The sequence below is a fragment of the Danio rerio genome, chromosome 17, assembly GCF_052040795.2.
Source record: "Danio rerio strain M-AB ecotype USA chromosome 17, GRCz13ab, whole genome shotgun sequence".
In the NCBI taxonomy this organism is placed as follows: Eukaryota; Metazoa; Chordata; class Actinopteri; order Cypriniformes; family Danionidae; genus Danio; species Danio rerio.
Genome location: NC_141037.1, coordinates 40063550 through 40088411, shown reverse-complemented (window position 1 = coordinate 40088411; position 24862 = coordinate 40063550). Strand labels below are relative to the sequence as shown.

The following is a 24862-nucleotide window of genomic DNA, read 5'->3' as shown; positions in this document are numbered from 1 at the left end:
CGCGCTTGCCGGCCGGCCGACCGATTATCTCCTTGTGGAGGGCTTCCCCGCTGCAACCCGTTTGTCCACTCAGCTCACCGTGTACGTCGGCAGGCTCGAGATACAGAGAGGAGTCGACCACGGCAATCGGTTTCGAGTCTGGGGAAGAGTGGTTTCAGCAATCAGGTAAGACAAAAAAAGAATCCCAAAAATTAAGTGAACGAGTTTCGTAACAGGGTAAGAACGCGGTGAAATCCGAAATAGCGGTAGAAAAAAACAAAAAACAGGGCTTTTCTTTTTTTGGACGGCTTTTTGTAAACTATTGCTCGGGTTTAGGGAAGCGAGCGGGCGGGCGGGTCGATTGGTAAAATTAGTTGCGTTCAGGGAAGGAGGAGGGCAGGTCAGCCGACTGGCCTGTTGCCGACTTGCGAGTGGCGTCTGAGATGCGAAAAAGCGCACAACAGCGGCCTCTCGCAGATTCGCAAAAACAAAAACTGCAGCTGTACGTACCCGCCGGGATGTAATCTGCGATCTCCAGAAACGTCCGCGAGACTACGTTTCCACAATGAGCCCGGGTTGCTTAATTTAGTTTCTCAAGTGTAAAACGAGACAAAAAGCCGCTTACTCGCACGCGCCTGTCAGAATCAGCAGGCTAGCGCAGAAGCTCTATTGAATATACTGGGGTAAAATAAATGCTTATATTATAAATACATGGCGGGGGGAAATGTAATTTAATGCAGTGCTTTTTGTACAATCTGAGATGCACTTTATATCGGATATCACTTAGCCAGTGGAGATCGCTGATTTTTAAGGACAGACATGAAACGCACCGGTTTTGCATTGTCATATAGTTCACCGGAAGCATTTAACCCAGGTTACTGGCAAATTAAAAGTCCTATTAGCATGCTTCGGCAAATACCCTATTTTACAGGCAATATATCACCTGACACAGTTGCCTAATCATTTCATGAAAATGTATTTAAAAATAAAATTTAATGTTTAATTTAGTCAAGGCTTGAGTGTGGGAACTGTATGATTTCTTGAAGATTGAAAGGCAATTACCACTCAAATTAACCATTTGTTTATTTAATAAAATAGTAGTTTATTTCTGAAACCTTTAACATTGAAGATGTTAAATAGTCTTTTTTTTGTCTTTTTAATAAATGTAAGGCATTCTTGCATAATAACATTTCTATATGGCTATATGTAATTCAATTCAAATATAATTTTCTAATATTTAAATAAGTAGCTTTACTACAGTACAAATGTAACATGCTCATTCCCTCCAACCACATTCATATTTAAATGAACATATTTCTTTCTTGTCAGCTGCTAAGTAAATGTGACATCCTCACTCTCCCAAACACTTGGAAATATTTTAATATAAGTATATATCTTTTTTAAGCAAAGATTGGGGAAAAGTCCCCCACAAATATATTAAGCCTATAGTGAGAAATGACATTCAAGTTATTTAAATTGTATCATAGAGGTTCTTTGTAAAGAATGGCTCATTAAACATATCACAGGTCTGCTGAATGGGGTGTTTCTGCTCCAGTGGTTGGTTTAACCAATAAAAGTGGGTTAGAAAGATTTAAAGGGAACATTGTGTTGGGATGAAATGCCAGTTTGAGGAATACTGGGAACATTTAAATGAGTTATTTAATTAAACAGGCCAACAAGTGTTTAATATTTCACAGCCATTGTTGTCATGGAATTGAAATCATCTCTGTACTGATATGATCACATTTGCATGGCTTCTTTAGGCTTGAAAAGCATTCAAACATCAAAAGTGTTTCATTTTAGACTTCCACTTTTCTAAATTTGTGTTATGGGTGTATGAACAAATGTTGAAAGATCTGTATTGAGAGAGAGAGAGAGAGCTCTTGTTGCACTGTTGTCTGGGGTTTTGACATTGGGCCATGAGAAGTGCATTTTTTAAGCGAACAAATGATTGTTTATTCCTGCGGACCACCCAATATCCTGCACATGCAGGTCCTGGCATGTCTGAGATATTCTGTTTGATGTTTCAGTAGTTCACTGTGAACATTTTCTCCATCCCGTGGACGCAATTACAGCACAAAGCTGTTTATTCAATGCTGTAATCGCTTATCATGCATGTGTTGATCGCGTTCTTTGTTCTTCAAGATTATATTAACGTTCTGTTTTTCTCAGTTTGACCTTTGTTGTACTAGCTAACAACCCTTTTCAGCCAGAACTGGGTTTACAATTGCGGTTAAAAAAGACACGCCTGACTATTACGATTTTATAGCGTACATATAAACCGGCGCACATAAAACAAGTCAATTCACCCGGCAGAAATCTGCTGATTATGAGATGCATAAAAATGAAAGCAATTAATAAATGTGTACAGGAACTTTAAATAAAAAAAGCCATGTGCTTGTGTCAGTGTTCCAACATGCGGCAGAAACGTTAAACGCTTGTAGGATATTAAAGGAGATTGTTCCAGATGTTTTCATGGACTTCGTTTTATAAATAAGCCGCATAATTCGGAAAGCAGTTTTGCCCAATTTAGAAAGCACAGATGGTGCGTTCAGCCTTCGCCACAACAGCATCTATGCAGTAATTAATCATTCTAGTCTGGAGAGTTGTCTTTCCATAATTTATATTTTCTTCTAGTTTATTTTTTACTTTGAAAAGACAATTGCTGCATTCATAGCTGCAGACTCTTTAAAACACTGGACTGTATTTATTTAAAAATAATTATTTCCTACCACTTCGGTACACTCTGTAGTATAATCATGTGTGGCTTGAGTGTAATCTGGATGTACTACATTTGTCATGGAGTCACTCTAGTGCAGAGGTGACCAAACTTTTTCTTATGAAGGGGCAATAATCAAATATCATTGAGAGTCGTGGGCCAAAGGTAAATCTACCGAACTATATTACATTAAAGTTGTGCTGTAAAAATAAATGATGAAAGAAGAAGAGAACCCAGTCCAGGAGACTCGAAACAAGCAGAATTCCTTTATTGAGACGTGTTGGTTAATCTGCAGTCATACAGCGTCTTTATGATGTCCATGTCTCTGCAGAGCCTACTAGAGGTCCCTAGTCCTGTCTATATTGTGTTCTTAGGAGGAGGGGAGATAGCTAAACAAAACATGCAAATTCAGTTTTGGAGTCAGGAGGGTAAATTGGGTTAGAAACAGGCCCAGCTACTGACCACACAAGTTAATCAACACAAGGGTTTCTGTAGCATAAAAGCAACACCCGAAAAACCTGCCCATAGCATTTGCATCCCTTTGAGTAGTCAGAAAGACAAAAGGGTAAATATTCCCCCAAGCTAGGTTATTCATAAAATTATATAATTAAAAACCTAAGAAATGAACTTTTCAGTAATATGTAGAATATTGTTCGTTTGAAATTAGATTATATACATTTATATTTCCACAGTTGCTATGGGTAATCTAGTTCAAAATATTTAAAAATAAATAGGAAACTTTACTTTAAATCGTATTAACTAAAGCAGTATAACATTTTAAATGATAACTTACTGCAATAAAAATATAAACATATATAAGACAGAGACGTTCAATTCAGTTCATCTTTATTTCTACAGCGCTTTTACAATGTAGATTGCGTCAAAGCAGCTTCACATAGAAGTCTTAGTTAATTGAAACTGCGTCAGTCCAGTTTTCAGAGTTGAAGTTCAGTTTATTTCAGATTAGTGTGGTTTAATTTTCACTGATGGAAGTCCAAACACAAATCCATCGATTTGCAGCTCCACAATTCCCAAACCATGCAAGCTAGTGGCGACAGCGGCGAGGATCAATTCGAAGACTCGCCGCTCACTGGGGTCTTACAGGAATCAGTCTCATGCTCTCCACTCCTCCATGACCACCACAGCAGCTGCTCAGGATAGGGCCTGGCTCAGTAGTATGGAAATAATAAAAACAGACTAACAAAAGCGCATAACGCAATGATGAATACACTAGTCAAGCAGAATCTGCCTTTGGCTTGATTAGCTCTGCATTGTCCTCAATCCGTTAAGTGACAGTATGTACTATAATACAGCATTTAAATTGAAACATTTAGGGCTCTATTTTGATGATCCATGCGCAAAGTGCAGGGCGTGTCAGAATCCACTTTTGCTAATATAAGGATGGAAAAATTTGCTTTCTAAAATGTTCTAAAAGGGTTCATCTTATTTTCTTAATGAGTTATAGGTGTGTTTTGAGAATAAACCAGAGTCTCATCTCCCATTCCCTTTAAGAGTCAGTTGCGTCGCGCCATATTGCATTTTCTATTTACATGACGAACTTTGTTAGTGAAAAAAATGAGTGTTTCACTAGCAAGAAAACAGTTAAACAGAGCATCTGCAGCACGAGAATGAGAGATGAGCCTACTCATTGTTTACTTTCGCTTTTACTCTGGTGGATAGGGAAACTTCTTGTACGCACATACATCAATTAGCCTATAAATAATTAATTTCCTTTATTAAGCACATAGATTTGTTTCAAAACTATTTCGAAATTCAGTTCTAATTTCCAGCAAACGAATAAATGAACAATGATAACGAAGTGTGGAGTCATATCCTAATACACATGCTTTGCCCCATATGGTCTAAAACCTGACAGGTGGACAAACGTAAGCTTGTTTTTAATAAAACAAATATAAATTGACATATAATAAATAATACTGCTAATAATAATAACATTATACAAAAGCAAATTGTTATGAATAAACTGAAAAAGCCTCCCGAGATGAAGAATATGTTTTGTAATATTTTAATCCTTTATATTTATATTCTATATATATCCTTATTATATCCTATATATATGCTTAATATTTTAATTCTTTTTTTAAATGTAAAGATATTAGCGTATTGTTGTACATCCTGTCTGTATTAAACAAAGTTTAGGCGAGGCGCAAAACTAACGCGCTCTGCGCTGGACTTTAGATCTGCTTTGTTCTGGTCTATAGAACAGTTTATTAAAGTTCCTCAAAATAGCAACGCCCCAGCAATGCGCCTCAACACGCCTCCTTTGTTAGATCAGTATGCCTACGGGCACACATATGCATTTGCTATTTAAACAGCGTGGCGCAAAACGTCATAACGACTCTTGTGCCAAGCTGAAACTAGCATACGACAATTGCGTCCAAAGACAAACCTTGGCCCGTGGACCCTAATTTGGGCATCTCTGCTCTAGTGTTTTTACCTGCTTTTTGAATTTAGACATGTTGTTTTTTTTTTTCCTATTACTGTGTTTACTAAGGACGTGTGGTATTTTTGGATGAATCATATGTTGCAATTGAAGTGTAATAAAAAGTAAACAGTGTTTAACCACTGAATGTAAAGAGATTTATAACATCTGCTGGTTAAGTGTGACTCTATCAAACTGTATCGGGAGACTCATCAAATGGTAATAATAAATGTTTACAAAGCAATGTAATGCTTTCAAAAATCCTGATCCAATATATATATATACATACACACTGTAAAAAATACAGGGTTCCACACAATTCATTCATGTCGTCCCAAAAACAAATTCAGTTAATTTAACATAAAAAAATACGGTTGTCCCAAGGAAATCTTAGGAATTGTGTTGTTTTAGCTTATTTTAAATAAGTAGTTTGATTGAGCACAAAAAATATTTTGTAATTGCATATATTCATACCTAATATCCGATGGCCAGAAACTGATTAATTTTGCATAAATTGTTAGATTATTGGTGTTTGTGATACAGCAAGTGCAGAGACTGCACTGTAAAAAGTGATTAGTTAAAGCGAGAAAGCCAATTGTCCTAAAAGCAACAAGTTAAGATAAACACTTCAGTTTCAGATAATAGCTCTTCTGTGAGCTTTTTGAAGAATCTGGCTTCCACAAAAATATAAGATATGCTGCTGGACACTAAATAAACATTTCAGAATGATTTCAAAGATTGATTGACGCTAAAAACTGCCTTTAGTTTAAAAGTTTTACCAAACATGGCTTTTGACCAAATTGTCAAAGCGGAATATAGTAGAGAGTTTAGTTTTCAATTTAGTTTAAAAGTATAGTTGAACTAAATGTTTTTTTCGCAGTACTCATAGTGGAAAGTATTTTTTCATTCATTCATTTTCCCTCGGCTTAGTCTCAATTTTAGAGGTCGCCACAGTGGAATAAACCACCATCTATTCCAGCATATGTTTTATGCAACTGATGCCCTTCCAGCTGCAACCCAGTACTGGGAAACACCCATACACACTCATTTACACATACTCATACACTACAGACAATTTAGCTTATTCAATTCTCCTATAACGCATGTCTTTGAGCTGTGGGGGAAACCGGAGCACCCGGAGGAAACCTACGGCATCACAGGGAGAACATGCAAACTCCACACAGAAATGCCAACTGACACAGCCGGGACTTGACCCAGCGACCTTCTTGCTGTGAGGCAACAGTGCTAACCACTAAGCCACCGTGCTGCCCAAGAGTAATTTTTGCAATGGTTAGCCTTAGTATAAAAGTTGAACTAAAATTGAATTAAACAGGGCTTTTGGCTCAGTACACATGGAAAGGTGGCCAAACAACAGTCACAGGGGTATGTTTGTTAAGTATTTTACAACAGCTTTGAACATGGCTCAACCAATCAAAATCAAGAACTGGGACTATATACTTTATATTCATTTGTAGACCACACAAAGTCACATGGTTTTAACTTCAAAAGAGTTAAGAAATCAATGTATGGTGGAATAACTATATATTCTGACCATTTTTAACTTTGTAATTTAGACAAAGTATTATTAAAAACCTTCATAATAAAAAGCAAATATTAACATTTACTCAAACCCATCCATAATAAATCTACTAAAGCCAGAGGAGCTGCAATTTTCCAAGCGGACATTTTTTTAAATGGCTGTGTGTGCTTTTAAAAGAATGGCGGCACGGTGGCTCAGTAGTTAGCACTGTCGCCTCATAGCAAGAAGGTTGCTGGTTCGAGTTTCAGCTGGGCTAGTTGGCATTTCTGTGTGAAGTTTGCATGTCCTCCCCGTGTTTGCTTGGGTTTCCTCTGGGTGCTCCAGTTTCACCCACAGTCCAAAACCATGCGGTACAGGTGAATTAGATGAACTGAATTGGCCATAGTGTTTGAGTGTGTGAGAATGTGAGATTGTTGGGTATTTCCCAGTACTGGATTGCTCCTTGAAGGGCATCTGCTGCATAAAACATGTGCCAGAATAGTTGGCGGTTCATTCCGCTGTGGTGACTCCTGATAAAAAAAGGGACTAAACCGAGGAAAATGAATAAATGAACGAACTGTAGAAGAAACTTCAGAAAATGATGATGCATGTTTGATTTTTTTTAACATTATTTTTTAACACCCAGTAAAATAAGTACTTTTGGTCTTAAAGGTAGAGAGGGCTTATTCCATCTGCGGCACTATTGAGTACATGGCCCCTGAGATCGTAGCAGGAGGAGAAGGAGGACATGACAAGGTAAAGTGAACCACTCAGCCATTCATTCACCACACTCAAGGGTTACTTAATTACATATGTTATTTTCTTAGGTTAATCAGTCAAACGTTTATATATTACAAATGATGAGTGTCAATTAAAAGGTTTCTGAAGGATCGTGTGACACTGAAGAGTGGAGGAATGATGTTGAAAATTCAGCTTTGGTGTGACAGGAATGAACGAGATGTTATATATATATGTACAGTAAATGAGGTGGTGTGGTGTTGTGCTTCTGCAGGCGGTGGACTGGTGGAGCATGGGAGTTCTGATGTATGAGCTGCTGACCGGAGGCTCTCCATTCACTGTTGATGGCGATGAGAACTCACATTCTGATATTGCAGAGTAAGAAAAAACACACAAATGATGGCTTTTCTGGTTTATGAGGAATCTCAATTGCCGTAATGTATTTTATACTGTAAATAAATGCTTATTATGTGACCCAACCCTCACAGAAAACCTGTGGCAAATTTTGAATGTAAAACGATGCTGTTCAGTATATTTTTAAGCGTTTTTAATGGAGTATATGACAAAAATCTTGTCGTCCATCACAGTTGTAAGAGCAACAAATAAAAACTTGACTTCAAGTTGATAATTTGGAAAAGTGGCAAAAGGTAGATTTTTTCTGATAAATCATTTGTTGAGCTGCATCCTAATCATCAAAAATACTGCAGAAGACGTACTGGAACCCGCATGAACCCAAGATTCTAACAGAAATCAGTCAAGTTTGGTGAAGGAAAAAGCATGGTTTGGGGTTAAATAAAGTATGGGGGCATGCAAGAGATCTGCAGAGTGGATGGCAACATCAACAGCCAGAGATATTAAGACATTTGTGCTACCCATCACATTACAAACCACAGGAGAGGGCAAATCAAAGTTCCTGAAAGCAAAGAAAGTCAAGATGCTCCAGGATTGGCCAGCCCAGTCACCAGACATGAACATTATTGAGCATGTCTGGGGTAAGATAAAGGAGGCTAGATAAAGAATCTTGATGAACTCTGGGAGTCCTGTAAGAAAGCTTTCTTTGTCATTCTAGATGACTTTATTATTATTTTTTTGAGTCATTGCAGAAATGTACAGTATGTATGCAGTCCTTCAAGCTCACGGGAGTTATACACAATTAATTCTTTTTCCACTGCACCATGACTATATATGATTATATTCTATACTGTACATTATTTCTGTTAAGTGACTAGACTTTTGTCTTAGCGAAGTCAGACCTTACTGTCCTAATTAAATAATTAAAAATCAAGGCATGATCATATTTTATTGTGGTAAAATAAGCGTAATCTAGAGGCCTTTGCCTTTCAAATAAGCCACTTCTGACACCACCACACAATCAACTAGAAGTCAAGTTATTATTTGTTTTTCCTAAAACTTGGATAGGTGACAAGGCTTTTGTCATGTAGTGTATGTGTTTAAGTTCTTTCATCTCATTTAAAGCTTGAAGAACTAAATTATTGCTAGCTGATTTCATTTTAATTACAATACAGCATTGATGCTGGAAAAGGAACCTTATGAAAAATTTGTGTCCTCTATAAGCCATCAAAATTAGTACAAACACACACACACACACACACACACACACACACACATACACACATACACACACACACACACACACACACACACACACACACACACACACACACACACACACACACACATACTGTAGACAGACATACTTAAAGCTGTGCACTTTATACAGATGGGAATAATGAGGAAATTTACAGTCCTGGTTTTGATTTTGGTTCTTCTAGAAACTCTGGTTTCATTAATGATTCCTTATTGAAGTTGTTTATTAAACAAAATGAAATATACTTGAATAAAGCCAAATATACTTACTTAATTAAGTAATAATACACTTATTTAATTTGTTAATAAAATGCAATCTCAAATCTATTTGTCTTAATCAAAAGGTTACACCACAAGATCAGCTGTTTTTTATTTGTTTGTTATTTTCTTTCTGTCTTTTATTTTTTATTTTTTGTTTGTGTTAATTCTGATTTAGCCATGACATTTTGACGACTAATAAAAGTACCAAATTTCCATGAAATTAAGTCACATCTAACTATGCTGCAATGGGTCAAAGTAGAATTGTGGAGAGAAGAAAAACACAACTGTACTGCGCTGGTGTTTAAGTAAACATTTGTACTTTATTCTGTCATTTAATGTCGCAAAAATGTAAAATATGCTACCAATAGTTCAAAATATTTTTTTAGAAACATTATGGCCTGGTTTCACAGAAAGTGCTCAGACTAAAGGCTGATTTATACTTCTGCGTCAAGCGCACGCGCATGCTACGGCACTGACGCATAGCCCTACGTCGTGGCCGTCGGCGTCGCTGACGTGCACCTCTCAAAAAATGTAACTACACGTGGCTATAATGCGTAGCGCAAGCCTTGTGATTGGTCGGCTTGGTAGCGCTGATGAGTCTGGGTGGGACTGAGAGCCACGCGAGCCCAATGGAGCAATTGTTTACAAGTGTGGAGTCCCGCGACGAGATAATATCAATGATATTGAGAGTTTCTTTTGAGATTTTATGATAAATGCCCAGCCTAAACAGTTTATTTAAAGTAAAACTGAAACTTTGTTTGCAGAATGGAATGTTTTCTAGAATTAAATGGCCCTTTAAAACTACTGCTTAAAACTGCACTATTTATTTATTTATTTATTTATTTATTTATTTATTTATTTATTTATTTGTTTGTTTGTTTGTTTGTTTGTTTGTTTGTCTGTTTGTTTGTTTGTTTGTTTGTTTGTTTGTTTGTTTGTTTGTTTGTTTATTTATTTATTTATTTTTAAGTCAAATGGGAAGCAAGGATCATATTTTTATTAATCTTTATCTCTCTCTTTTCCTAATAGGAGAATTATGAAAAAAGATCCTCCATTCCCCAAAGACATGGGGCCTCTGGCCAAAGACATCATCCAGCGACTGCTTATTAAAGACCCAAAGAAGAGACTGGGCTCTGGCCCTTCAGGAGCCCAGAATGTAAAAAAACATCCATTCTATCAGGTAAGACAATATAAAAAACAAACTAATTCCCTCTTAAAATGAATTCTCCTGTAATTTTGTTTGTCTGTTATAGATAAGTCAGATTCATTCAGTATTTGAGGGATCAGCAACAAAAATGTTTGACTCTTGTTGTTTCAGAAATTAAACTGGGAGGATTTGGCTGCTAAGAAAGTTCGGGCTCCGTTTAAGCCTGTGATTCGGGATGAGCTGGATGTGAGCAACTTTGCGGAGGAGTTTACTGAGATGGACCCGACATACTCGCCAGCAGCACTTCCAAACAACTGTGACCGCATCTTCCAGGTAGTGCAATTAATGGATAATATTATTGTGTAATATGAGTTGTGTAATGGAAGACATGTTTGGTCACTGCAGGTTATAACTTCCTGAAATGTTTTAATATTGTGCAATATTCCAATATTTAGCTGCAGTAATAGCCATAATCCATGTTAGTTTTGATGTTGGCTGCATTCCAGAAAAACAAAAGTGTGAATGAACAGTGGACTGAATTGAATTCAAATATATTTAAATATTTTTTTATATTTTAGTATTACTATTAATAGATAAGATAATAACTATTACAATAATTGTGTTTCTTTTTACTCCTGTTTAATATTTTTTGCAAAGCCTTTACTAGTTTAATTTAATATTATTGAAATTTAATTTAAATTAATTTAATTTGATTTAAATTTTACTTTTTTTATTTAATTAAATTTTATTATATTTGGATTTTGATTTAATTTTGAGTTAAGATGTTTTAATTTAATTTAATTTAATTTAATTTAATTTAATTTAATTTAATTTAATTTAATTTTTGAGTTCATTTAATTTTTGTTGCATTTTACAAAGAAAGTAAAATTTCAAGAAACCTAGGTTTCCGGACGACGTAATTTATGTGTTGTATTTATAAATCCAGTGAATAATATCAGTTTATTAAACTACTGTTATTAGATATTCAGAGATATTATTGCATTTAAAAATAACTTATTCAATTAAAAATGTCAATATTTACTTTCATTTTGATCAATTTAATGCATTTATGCTTAATAAAACTATTTATTTCCAGACAAGAAAAGTAAAATCTTGTGACAGGATTTTGAAATGTATGCAGATTTCAAAATTCACTCACTTCACTATTTTCAGCTTTTGTTGCAAAATCAGCTCAAACTGTCCAAGCACAATATAGAAAAGCATGTTGTAATGTTGATTCTTACTGTGCTTCATTTATAAGACTGAAAAATCATTTCTGCAAGTGAGTGGACATTTAATTTTTAATTTTGATGTAAATGTTCAGTTAACCCTCGGTTATTAGTACGCAGGAAGTACTGAAGTGGATATGGGCAAGTCAGCCTTTATAATGATCACTTACGCAACGTGCGCCCGGCTGTCTATGTTGGTATTCAGAGGAATTAGAGAGCTGTTTGGAGATGTAATTATGGTGATATGGAGATGGATTCAAGCATCAGATGTGAATGACTATTTTTGATGCGGCTTGATCCATAACGTTGCCTATAGCATGATGCCAGCTGAAATGGGAGGCTGCGAAAGAGATGGTGTCTATGATTGCCTTCTGAATCCTTCAGTCTGGCGGATCAATGCCGCCATTAAACGGCTCTGTCATGGAATAAAAGGTCGGCGTCTGCAAGAACAACCATGTCTGGCTCAATTACTCCTTCAACCTTTGATTACCAACTTCATCTTGGCTTTTCTGAGCGTTCGCCTTTCATGTGCGCTGGAATTTTGATCCTTCGTAATTCTCGGGCGGTACAATTGCAGCGACGTCTGCAATGATAACTTTGCGAAGCGCTCCAGCACACACACACACACACATGCATAGCCGCATATAAACCCAGCCACCCCCTCACAAACTCCTCACAAACTGAAATTAAGCTGCATTAGAGGACTGTGATAATTTGAAAAGCAGGGCAATCAAATACCTTGGCTTATCAATTAAAAGCATTTCAACCATTCATCTCCTCATCCTTCCGTCCAGCAATCCTCTCATCCCGCCAGCCACTCCTCCACCCATGTACCACACAGCTGCAGTCTGGCCGCGTAAGTGGGACATGGGCTTTATTTAGATGATGCAGTCGCATGCAAACAATGTGACTGGAGTCCCTTAACATGAAGGATTCGCAGAAATGCGAAAGGTTACGCTGTTTGAGTTCCATCGGTGACCCTGAAACTTCATCCGCATTAGTTCCTTTTTCTGTTTGCCAGTGTGTTTATAGATGTTTGTGTCTGCAGGGCTATTCCTTCATGGCTCCCTCTATCCTGTTCAAGAGGAACGCGGTGATGGATGACCCGGCTCAGCTGTGTGGTGGGTCAGAAAGGCCGGGCTCTGCTGCTGTTGCCCGTAGCGCTATGATGAAGGTCAGTCTGCATAATCCTGTGTTGTAAGAAAAAACAAAACATTGCAACATTTAAAAGCTGTCGCGTGTCCATTTTATATATATAAAAGAATTCTTAAGAAGGTCATGATTCACACTCATTAAATAATTACTTTGTATAGCTTTTATTTTACATTCTTAGGTGATACAAAAGACAAACATTTCAACACAATGCCTTTCTCAGTGTGTGACGCAATCCTCTCATTCCACCCTTTTATCCCACAGTCAATCACATTACGTCATTAGTAAGATGGCCACTTAATAATTGAAAACAATCTCATTTTTATTTCAAAATGCTGTAATTAACCACACAAGAAATATTTACCTTCACCTTTAAAAAACATTTTTTCCACTGCACAGGAAAATAACATCAATTATCATCATTCACTTATCCATGTCTACATCAATGCAATGAATTTCCGACAGTCCAAAACATTAAAAATACATTTTCATCTCATTATTTGTATCATAACATACTCAAAATCCATGATTCACAATATTATAGCTAAACACAGAAATGTCCCCATTTTTTCCCCAGTCCTCTTGGTGTAGGTGATTTTAATTTATGAATCCAGAACGCTTCTCTTTGTCATAATCTTTGATTCTGATGACCTCCTCTATGTGACTTAAATACTTCTTCGATTCCTATACATTTTAGTTGTTTTTTGTCCTGTCCAAAATCTGTAAAATGTCTTGCTACTACCGAACTTATATCTTGTCAATATTAAAAAATGAGTCCCATGGAGTTAAATAGGTTTTGCCATTTATTTATATGTTCAGCCGATCTCTGGTTCTGGCAGGAGCACTTTTAGTCATTGCATCACATTAGATCACAGGTGTCAAACTCAGTTCCAAAGGGGCCGCAGCTCTGCACAGTTTAGTTCCAACCCTAATTAAACACACCTGATCAAACTAATAGAGTCCTTCAGGCTTGTTTGAAACCTACAGGTAAGTGTGTTGGAGCAGGGTTGGAACTAAACTGTGCAGGGCTTCGGCCCTCCAGGAATTGAGTTTGACACCCCTGCATTAGACCATTAGCATCTGGCTTAAAAATTTGTTTTTTAAAAGTGTTTTGATTGTTTTTCTATTTTAAGACTGAGTGAGATGCTAATGGTCTAATCTAATTTAATGATTTATGCTAAGCTAAGCTAAAAGTGCTCCCGCCAGATCTGGAGGTCTGCTGAATGGATTTAAAAAAACATAAAACCCAACTGTTTAACTCTTGGGCACTTGTAAATATAGCCCATTTCCAAGAAAAAAGAGTGTTTCTTTAATGAGTACAGTAAACTGTAATGCTGGGTTTACACCAAGTGTAAATTCAAGTATTTGTGCAAGTAGATTGGATACAAAGTAGGACTGTATGATATTGGAAAAATCTGACATTGTGATATTTTGTTTTTCTACTCTTCATATTGCGATATATGTATATTTATACAACAGTTCTGTTTGGTTCTTGAATTTGATTGGCTGATAGCCGTGCAATATTCTGCCAGTAACAGCACTCGTCCAGCCTCTTAACCTTTCACCCTTGTGAATTACTCTGCCCACATACAGCAACAAGCAGAGGACACTCTACATTTTGACAAATATTGCTGCTGTTTGACATCATAATGTACTTTTGAGGCTTTAGATTGCAACCGTTTAGTTTTTTTTTTATAAGGATAGTGCCTGTTTTATTCAAATATTTGTAATTTCTGAGAGACAGTGCACCGGTGGCCATTAGGGGCCGATCACACAGATCATGTTTTTTGCATTGGGAGGCAAAATTTTTTGAATGGTTTACTAACAGCCGCAAGCGTTTTTGCATGCTGCTTTTGCGCCCTGTGTGCCTCGTGTTTAAACTGTCGGCTGCGCCTTACGTTTTATCCCTTGAGTGCTGTGCGCTCGCATTTGAAAAGTTCAACTCATAGCGGAAAAAGCACGTTACATCACTCAAGTCTGTTTCATTCTCCAATCAAAGGAAAACAGAGGCGGTGTTTCCATTAAGGTTTTTGCAGTGTTTGTGTTATCAAGACAACAACTGAGACTTTTGAAGATAGAGGAGAGACTTGTGGCTGCTGTTTTCAGTTATCCGGTGTTGTATGAATCACAAATCTTGAATATCACAATATTATTAATTATTAAAATTATATTACTATTATATTACTATAAACAGCAACATTCTCACACAATACCCAGCTGATCCAGTCGTTGCGTAGCAACATAAAAAATCGATTCTTTCTTTCTTGTCAACAAAAATAGCAGTGTGGTGCACCTCGTGTTTGGAACCTAAACGTGCGTTTGGTGTGATCGGCCCCTTAGCCTGTCTTTAAGCAAAAACGGTTGACGATGTCTATTCACAAGGTGGCAACAGACACCGTAAAATAAGCCCTAGGAGAAAAACTGCAGAATTTTAAACTACAGCTGATCAAATCAGTATTTAACAGGTCAATGACTTTCTAAGTCGATCTCTCTCTTTTGTATGTTGTAGTGCTGTCTTTATACTATTGTGATCTCCAGATTGCAACAGAAAAATACTGGGAAATCTCTAGACTGAGATGGCTTTTCATGCTGGTCAGCCTTATAATCTTAAATTGTGAGCAAAATCACCTGTTTTGTCATCACTTTAGACATTACGCTAGAGAATCATTCAAACACTAGCTCTAAAGTGACGTGTGTGAACGAGCAACGGTTTCTGCTGTTCTGACGTCAGCTGCAGATGTGTATAAGTGGCAGAAGAAAGTAGTTTCTCTTACAAAAGGGTTTTGAGACTCTCTGTGTTTGATTTTCTTATTTATACACGTTTATGCCCTCAAACTGTTGTATAAATGCAATATCACACTCGTAGCAGTGCGATGTGGCTGTATATATACCGATATACAGCCACATCGCACTGCAACTCACGTGATATTGCTCATATATTTCACCTTGATGAATTGAAAAGCCCTACTTGGAAACATTACCTTCATTTAAACCGATTGGGATAATCAAGTCTTTTTCTATGTGCTGCGTTTGCATAAACCATAATAAATTACAAGCATAAATACAACAGAGCAAAAATAAAAGTAAAATAAACAATGCTTTATGTTTTTTTTGTAGAGGTTAACTGTATTCAGGTACAGAAATTGAACAATCAAACATAAAATAACATTGTCATCATTGTATAAATTATATAAAAATAATAATATCTTTATCTTTTAATCATTAATAAATAATCTAATTCTGCGTTATGAAACTGTCTAAAAAGCCATGGAATTATGTTTAACACTGTATTTTGATTCTTTTATTTGATTGCATAAATTAAGTGACTTTTGGCTCTTCCTCAAACTATAATTAAAGGTTAATGAATGGATGATTTAATTGATTATGATACTATTAGAATAAAAAAAAAAACTATAAAAAAAATTATGAAAAATTCAAGCATTATCTGATGTGAAAATGAAAAAAACAACTATATAAAAATATTGCTGCAGCTATTTTTTAGTTCAATAAACCTTAACCCATTTGTGTCCAATTTTTAAAAAATGATTTCATGTATGTAGCCTTTTTAATAGTTTCCTATATGAACATATTTTGCATTTATTTTCTCCAGATTGTTGATTTTTTTCAGGAAAATCATATTTGAATATGCAGCAACTATAATTGCCGGTGGGCAAACATGTTGTAAGAACCCTTCAATGTAAAATTTAAAAAGGAGGAGAACATTTGGCATTCTAACTCACCAACTCCTTACAAAAGATCAATTCATATTCATAAACACATTTATTATGTTTCAATTTAGAAAACCATTTGATATGAATCCCTCGAACAACTAATCTATTTGTCTTAAAGTGATGAAACTCACGCTAGTTTCCCTAACAGACTACTGTATCAAAAAGACAAATAAAAAAGTTAAACAAGTATTTTCAGTAAATCTCACTACAGACTTTTGTAGACATCTGACAGAAATAGTCAGACAACTTAGTAATAAATATGCTGATTCTGTTTATGGATTTGTTCAATAATCCTGATGAGCTGAGCTGAGTTTTCAGATGACTTTTTAAGGCCATGTCCACACATACACAGGTATTTTTGTAAACAAAAACGTTTTTTTTTTTTTCCCTCAGGTTTCTAAATAACACAGACCCTAGCGCTTTTGAAAATCTTCACCCTTACAACAGCTTAAAAAATTTGGTTTTCAGTAACCTGATACTGCATTTTGTGTAGAAAAAAATGCCATTTAGTCAAAACCCTCTGTTCACTCAGCACTTTAACTCTGCTCTTGTGTTATATTAACTCTTTGCTGGAGTGGGACCAGTGGGAGATGTTCATTTTACTCTGAGGATTTTGCTGTGTGTCAAATTTTGTATCAAAAAAAGGCTACTTGAAAACAATGATATTAGTTTAATTGTTAACTTATGTATGGATGGCGTATTATGAAAGCAAAAATGTTAAAAAACAAGACAAATAACCTTAATTTATCAACTTATTAACACATTATTCACTAATTCCCCATGGTTTATGTACTTACAAGGTATTTGCCCACCGACAACTATAGTTGCCGCTTAAACATTTGTCAAAGTATACAAAAAACTATAGATCTCTTGAAAGATTTGTTTTATTTGGATGAATCTACAGACCTTTATGATTATGTTGATCTACATTTGTGAACAAAAAATAATTTTCAGTAACATGAAAATTTTCTTTTCTTGGAGATGGGTTGCAAAGCATATGGTGGATAAGTTGGCGGTTCATTCCACTGTGGTAATCCTAGATTGACAAAGGGACTAAGCAGAAAAGAAAATGAATGAGAAAATGAACGAATGAAAATTTCCTTTATTTGGGAACGTATGTCTCCATTTTTAATCCTGTAATTAGGGGTAGAAAGTTGAAGGCCTCATGTGACAGGAAGTAAATCAATTCCTTTTTCTTTCTTGAAATATTTTATTTGATTATTTGCTTGGATGTCAGCAAGAATTGCATGGCAACTATAGCTTCCAGTGGGCTAAATAGGCTAATTAACATTATAAGTACATATTGGGGGGAAAATAAAAGGTACAGATGTATAGTACACAGTCTAAAGTAACTTGATATCTTTCCTTCACTTTTCTGTCAAACTGACTGTAGGACTCTCCATTCTACATGAACTATGAGATGGACCTGAGGCATAATGCTCTGGGAGAGGGAAGCTTCTCCATCTGCAGGCAGTGCACTCACAAGAAAACCGGACAGAAATATGCTGTAAAGATCGTCAGTAAAAGGTACGGGCTTACTAACAGTCCTGTTGTTGTATTTAAAATGAATTCTTATCATAATATGGAAGTGATTTGTAGCATTCATTGATTGTTTTACAGAATGGAGGCCCAGACGCAGAAAGAGATCGCAGCTCTGAAACTGTGTGATGGACACCCCAACATAGTAAAGCTACATGAGATCTACCATGATCAGGTATGACAGGGTTTGAGACTGAAACCTAGAGCTGCACATCAAAGGCTTTTTCAGTCAAAGAACTGGGCTAGCCTGAATAAGTTTGAACTCTCTTTGTCCTCGCACCTGCCCCAGATTTAATTCCCTCCTGTTCATAAACTCGCCTCTTCCTTTTCATTGTACTTCGTCTCAGTTACTGACTAGTCTTTATCAGATGTGGTACTGAAGAAGGTTAAAACTAACTGAAGCAATAGTAACAGTGAAACCGATCCTGTTTAGTGATTTAATAATCATCCTTGCACTCTTTTTTATTTAAAGTTTTTTTTTTTTTCATTTTTTGATGTGCTCAAAATGCAACAGAATAAAAAAGTGCATCATCAGAATTTATCATCCCCTAAAGTTATTTATTTAGCTTATCTCTGGTTCTGGCAGGAGCTCTTTTAGCTTAGCTTAGCATAAATCATTAAACTGGATTAGACCGTTAGCGTCTGGATCAAAAATTTTTTTTTAAGTATTTCGATCGTTTTACTATTTAAAGCTTGACTCTTCTGTAGGGACATCATGTAGGAAGACATGCTAAGCGAGCGAGATGCTAATGGTCTAATCTGATTTAATGATTTATGGTAAGCTAAGCTAAAAGTGCTACTGTTAGATCTGGAGATCTGCTGACTGGATTAAAACAATTGTAAAACCCAACTGCTTAACTTTAGGGGACTTGTAAAACTAGCCTATTTCCAACAAAAGGGAAGTGAACTAACTCAAGCAGTAACACTCAAACTGGTCCTGTTTAATAAAGAGACTAAGCCGAAGCAAAATGAATGAATGAATAAGTAAATAAATATTCATTCATTCATTCATTCATTTTCCTTCAGCTTAGTCACTTTATTTATCAGAGGTCACCACAGTGGAATGAACCGCCAACTTATCCAGCATATGTTTTACACAGCGGATGTAAATAAATATGCAAAATAAAAAAATATAAAGATATACTGTCACTTTTGATCAATTTAATGCCTACTTGCTGAAGTGGAGTGGTTTCTTTCAAAAATATATCTTGCTGACCACCAAAACCTTCAGAATTTTATTATATTTTGTTTTAATCATTAATATTATTATTAATTTTTTCATTGTTTCTAGTTTATTAGGCCTTTAGCCATAAAAGTGTACATGTGTATGTATATTCCACTATGTTTCAGACATCCTAATCCATCGTCCTATTCATTAGCATGATAAGCTTGAGTCAGTTGGGCAGCTCTTTAGATCTGTAAAAAGTGTGTATGTGTGTGCGTTGCCAACTTGTCAATTGGAGGTTATCAACCCCCACCGTCTGTACCCAGTGCCGTGCCCCAGATGAAAAGCAGAGCCGCCCTGCCCCGTCAGGGTCTTTGTTCCTCTATACCAGAGATAATGAGAGATATTAGCTTGCTCTTTTTCATTTGCCTCTCTTTTTTCTTTCGTTCGCACACACACACAGTCTTTTCTGTCTCATCCCACCCACATGCAGCACACAAACACTTATTTTGCCGTTCACTTATTCACACTCATTCAGCGCGTAATGAGACTGAAGCCCATTTTTAAAATCATCTTAAACCTGAACCTTTGCCAAACGTTTTTGCAGCCCTTCTGCCTTTGTCATTAAATGTGCATCTGTGTGTCAGAATAGACGGCTTTATGTAACATAATGTAAGAAATTGTAAAAACTTTATGTAATATAACTGCGGTATACATTATCTCACCATGAAAATAGCCAGGGCAACACGGTGGCGCTGTGGGTAGCACAATCGCCTCACAGCAAGAAGGTCGCTGGTTCAAACCCTGGCTGGGTCAGTTGGCATTTCTGTGTGGAGTTTGCATGTTCTCCGTGTTTGCTTGGGTTTCCTCCGGGTGCTCCGGTTTTCCCCACAAGTCCAAAGACATGCGGTACAGGTGAATTGGGTAAGTAAATTGCCTGTAGTGCAAGTGTGTATGGATGTTTCCCAGTGAAGGCTTACAGCTGGATGAGCATATAACATATGCTGGATAAGTTGGCGGTTCATTCCGCTGTGGCGACCCCAGATTAATTAAAGGACTAAGCTGAAAAGAAAATGAATGAATGGATGAAAATAGCCACAGAAGCTGGCATGATGTTGAACACAAACACTCACTCATTTTCCTTATTCACTGCTTTATCAGGGGTCACCACAGTGTAATGAACCACCAATTACTTTGGCCTATGTTATACACAGCATATGCCTTTCCTGCAGCAACGCAATGTGGAAAACACACACATGGTCTCTCATTCACACACTACAGCCAATTTAGTTTCGCCATTTTACCTATACTACATGTCTTTGGACTGTTATGCTAACAACTTAGCCAGTGTGTTAAACACAAACAAAACACAAACAAACAAACAAGTAAAGTAATATCTATCTACCTGTCAGATTTTCTATCTGTCAGATTTGTATTATATTTTATGTTTTATTAAGCAGATTGATTATCTTTTTAGGGGTAATTTTAGATTAATCAGAACAGAAGCTGAAGTTGCATTTGTTTATTCATCAAGGCTGTTTATGCTGCTCAAGGGTGACATGAATGTATTTACATGTTTACAAAATTAGATTATTATTTTTTGTTTACATTACTACAAATCCACTATCTTGAAGAAAGAGGTGTACCTTAAAGGGCCATGAAACCCCCCTGTTCCAGCAGGGTATTTTCAAACCTCTAGTTTGTAAAAAGTCAGGATGAGTCCAGCTTTGTTTGGGTAGGAGTGTCAAGTGGCAAAAAAAGGAAGGGTTTACATAAAAAGGGGAGTTTCAGTAAATGCATGCACTGATTTTCACAGCGGCAACAAAAACACAGACACAGGAGAGATAGACAGTGATTGCAGGAAAATGGAAACAAAATGTTTGTTTCGGCACATTTATAAACGCAACACTGACGAACACATCTTCAAACAATTTTCACTTGTTAGCTAAATAAATGTGTCCTAATAGTGTTTTTAGTAACGTGGGACATATATATAACTGTCAACATCTCAAAAAATGTGTTTTGAAGCCCTTTCTGATTCAATACTGTGTCCTCTTCTCTTTATTTTTTGTTAACAATCTTCCTTTGATTCTTTCAAATTCTTTGGTTTACCTTTATACCAACGGCACCGTTGTCTATTCTTCAAAATCTTACTTTTCTCAAATTGAAAACATACTTCAATTAATGCTCATCAAAACTGACTTCATACCACAAAAATATAACTTGAGGCTAAATTTTGGCTTTTGCTCAATAACATGCTTATAGAGTTGCAGATTCTAAATTATTTTGAAACCACATATTCTGATTAAGATTAGATTTGGAATCAGAGCTTTATATTGATCTATTTTATTTTAAATAATAATAAAAACTTGATGAAAAACACATGATATAAAATATTAATAATAAGAACATGAATTTTTTTATAAGCAGAGCTGTAGTATTCTGACCAATCATTATATTATTATTATTATTATTATTATTATTATTTATTTTTATTTTTATTTTTTCATATTGGATAAATCATTAATGATATACATAAAAAGTGTTGGCAGTGCATTCTGCTGTGGCGACCCCTGATGAAAAAAAGGACTAAGCTGAAAAGAAAATGAATGAATGAATGAATCAAAAGTGTTTTCTGTGAGGGGAATCTACTCTGCATACTTTTGTAGGACAGTTTTTCCTATCGCTATTCTTGGAGGAACACCAAACCTACATATTTTGGATGTCTCCCTTATCTGACCCATTAATTTCAGCTTTTGGAGTCTCTGATGGGTTGATTCAGGTGTGTTTGATTAGGAAGAGCTTGAGAAAGTGTAGTGCTGGTCTGCCTCCAAAAACAGGGTTGTAGAGTTCACGAGTTAAACACTTTTAGTTTAGTTTATTGCTGTTTGTACACAAGAAAATCAAGACTTCCCTTTAGTTATTTTAGTAGCATGAAAGTTTTTTTTTTTTAATTAGTATTAAATTATATACAGAAGACAAGCCAATAATAATAATAATAATTATACAAAGTTTTATAAACTGACAATTGAATATGAGGAGAAATCTCTTCCATATATGTTACCTCTGTCCACCACACGTCTTCAGTTGTGCTCTGGGGTAATAGAGAAATCAGGAAATGTTTAGTTTAGCCAGTTACTAATTCTAAATATAAAGGGATATGACAGGATTTAACCATAAGAGGTACTGGTGAATGCAATCAAATGGCAAGTATATTAATGAACCACTGCCAAGGTCTGGACTAAAACTAAGTCTTGAGGGTTGACTTTTGCAATCAAGGTAAAGATGATGCAGAGGTATTGTTACATACAGGAGATATACATGAAGTATGATTGAGTCTATTATTATTGTGCAAAGAAACAGTTTCTGTTTCCTTTAGCCCTTGCATTGGATTTTTACATAAGCAATTTTATTTTTTAATTGCTCAGATATCATACATGTTTGCCATATTTCTAAGCTCTATGTAGTAATTGTGAGTAGATCCATATAGCATTAATATGGTCAAGGCAGCATGAATGTCAAGGCTCGCAGAACATACTGTTTTGTGAGAATGATTCCCCAGAAAATGGTAAAACTTTATTTCATATGTTTCGAGCCTCAAATTCAAGATTCAGTCCTTTAAAATGTATCATGATCATTCAAACAATTGTTTAATAGAGATGCTGTATATGGTACAGCTTTACATAGAAATGTTACGCACTCTCACAAAAACTCACTGATTGTTATAATCACTGAAGGTTTCTACAGTGAGAAATAAAATCTCATTTTTACATTGTAATGGCACATTTTGTTTTAGGTCAATGTAGATGCCTATGGTTAGCCATTGCATTTACATGCTTAACAGAAATATATGTGTAACTGTTTATAATGGTCGTAATGATGCAGTAGATGCTTTTTAGACTTCATTTAATCTTGATTGTTTTAAAAGATTTCATTTAGTATTTTATTTCAATACATTGCCTCCTTATCTTTTTGGCTGCATTTCCATTGCATGGTTCAAGTGACCCAATTCCGATTTTGTTCTCCCAAGTGGCACAGATCGGATTCTGCCCATGGATTCCGATTTACTCAAATCAGATTCAGGTTCATGTGTGAAAATTTGTCCGATATTAGGGCAAAGCGGTGGCGCAGTAGGTAGTGCTGTTGCCTCACAGCAAGAAGGTCGCTGGTTCAAACCTTGGCTGGGTCAGTTGGTGTATCTGTTTGAAGTTTGCATGTTCTCCTCGCGTTAGCGTGGGGATCTACGGGGTGCTACGGTTTCCCCCACAGTCCAAAGACATGCGGTACAGGTGAATTGGGTAGGCTAAATTGTCCGTAGTGTATGAGTGCGAATGAGTGTGTATGGATGCTTCCCAGAGATGGGTTGCAGCTAGAAGGGCATTCGCTGCATAAAGCATATGCTGGATGAGTTGGCGGTTCATTCCGCTGTGGCAACCCCTTATTAAAAAAGGGACTAAGCTGAAAATAAAATAAATAAATGAACGAAAATCCGATATGAATCGGATCCATGCTCTCGTGTCTGCAGTGTATGCAGATGGTTCGGATTTTCACCTGGCAATTCCAGTCGCGCATCATTAAAAAATTAAGTCTGATGCTTTCCTTTTGGAGCAGACTTCAGACTTCAGTCCCAAACCCCTTAATCTCATATACTAAAACAAAAAAAGCATTTATATTATCATATAGCACAAGTATTCAAGCATGTTAGCGAGAGAGAGAAAGAGCAACATCCGCCACGTAAACAATAAAACTGTTGCATACATCACTTGCCTGAATCATGCCATGGACGGCCAAAGTGAGAACCTTTCTGTCATAAACTATAGCAAAACAACATTAAACCCTGCAAACAGGTTAAGTACAGAAATGGAGAAAAGAGCCCTCTTTTATTATCAGCAGTCAGTTAGTGCCCACTCCTTTTTTCCTAGTTATAACGTCTTGTCACTAGATATGTTTCCAACCAGCAATTTTTATGCGCATTTTGGATATACACCAAAAAAATCAGTTCATGTAATTGCCAAGATGTGCATAAATTTTGAAAATGCGCATAAAAAACATTCGCATTGTAGGATAAACTTTTTATTCGATGATAAAAGATGCGCTTAAACTATGATGGATTTGTTTATCGAACAAATTCCAGTATGTGCATTAAATAAGGTCATGTGATTTTGCTATATGAAATAATGTGATGATAAAAATGTGCGTCAATGGACAAACCAGCAGGCTAAGCACACTGTAAAAAATTTTAAAAGTGTTGTTTTGGCATTTCTAAAATGCCTTAACCATCTCAGTATTAGAGCTATTATTTTGTTAATTACCTCCAGAATCAAGAGCATCTGCGCTCCGCATCTCACGCCTTCAAAGACCACCGTTTGTTTACTGCGTCTCAGGATTGTCTTCTGAGGTGCAAGTCATTTATTAAATGAAGAAAAGATTCACGCAGCTTCTTTTAATGCAGCAAATTCTGTTCTTACTGTTTATATTTGGCGCGAGATAATCAGGAAGTGACGATTTTATTCGGTTTGACTCGTTGGATGGAAACGCTGCTTCATTCGCACATTTTTTTTTATAATTCAGTTTTGTGCATACAGTTAATTCAGATTTATGGAGAGAAACATAGCTATTGTGTGCCGTGTAA

General features: G+C 36.1%; 1 protein-coding gene across 1 annotated transcript in view; it reads left to right on the top strand.

Moving 5' to 3' along the window:
* The window catches only part of rps6ka5 (ribosomal protein S6 kinase A5), a 51977-nt gene that overhangs the window by 15356 nt on the left and 11759 nt on the right, over positions 1-24862 (top strand). Inside the window, exons 6-12 of the mRNA XM_087290848.1 lie at positions 7333-7416; positions 7673-7776; positions 10297-10447; positions 10586-10747; positions 12692-12817; positions 17920-18053; positions 18147-18240. Of these exons, the coding sequence (XP_087146974.1) occupies positions 7333-7416; positions 7673-7776; positions 10297-10447; positions 10586-10747; positions 12692-12817; positions 17920-18053; positions 18147-18240 (855 nt within the window). The remainder of the gene's footprint in view (positions 1-7332; positions 7417-7672; positions 7777-10296; positions 10448-10585; positions 10748-12691; positions 12818-17919; positions 18054-18146; positions 18241-24862) is intronic.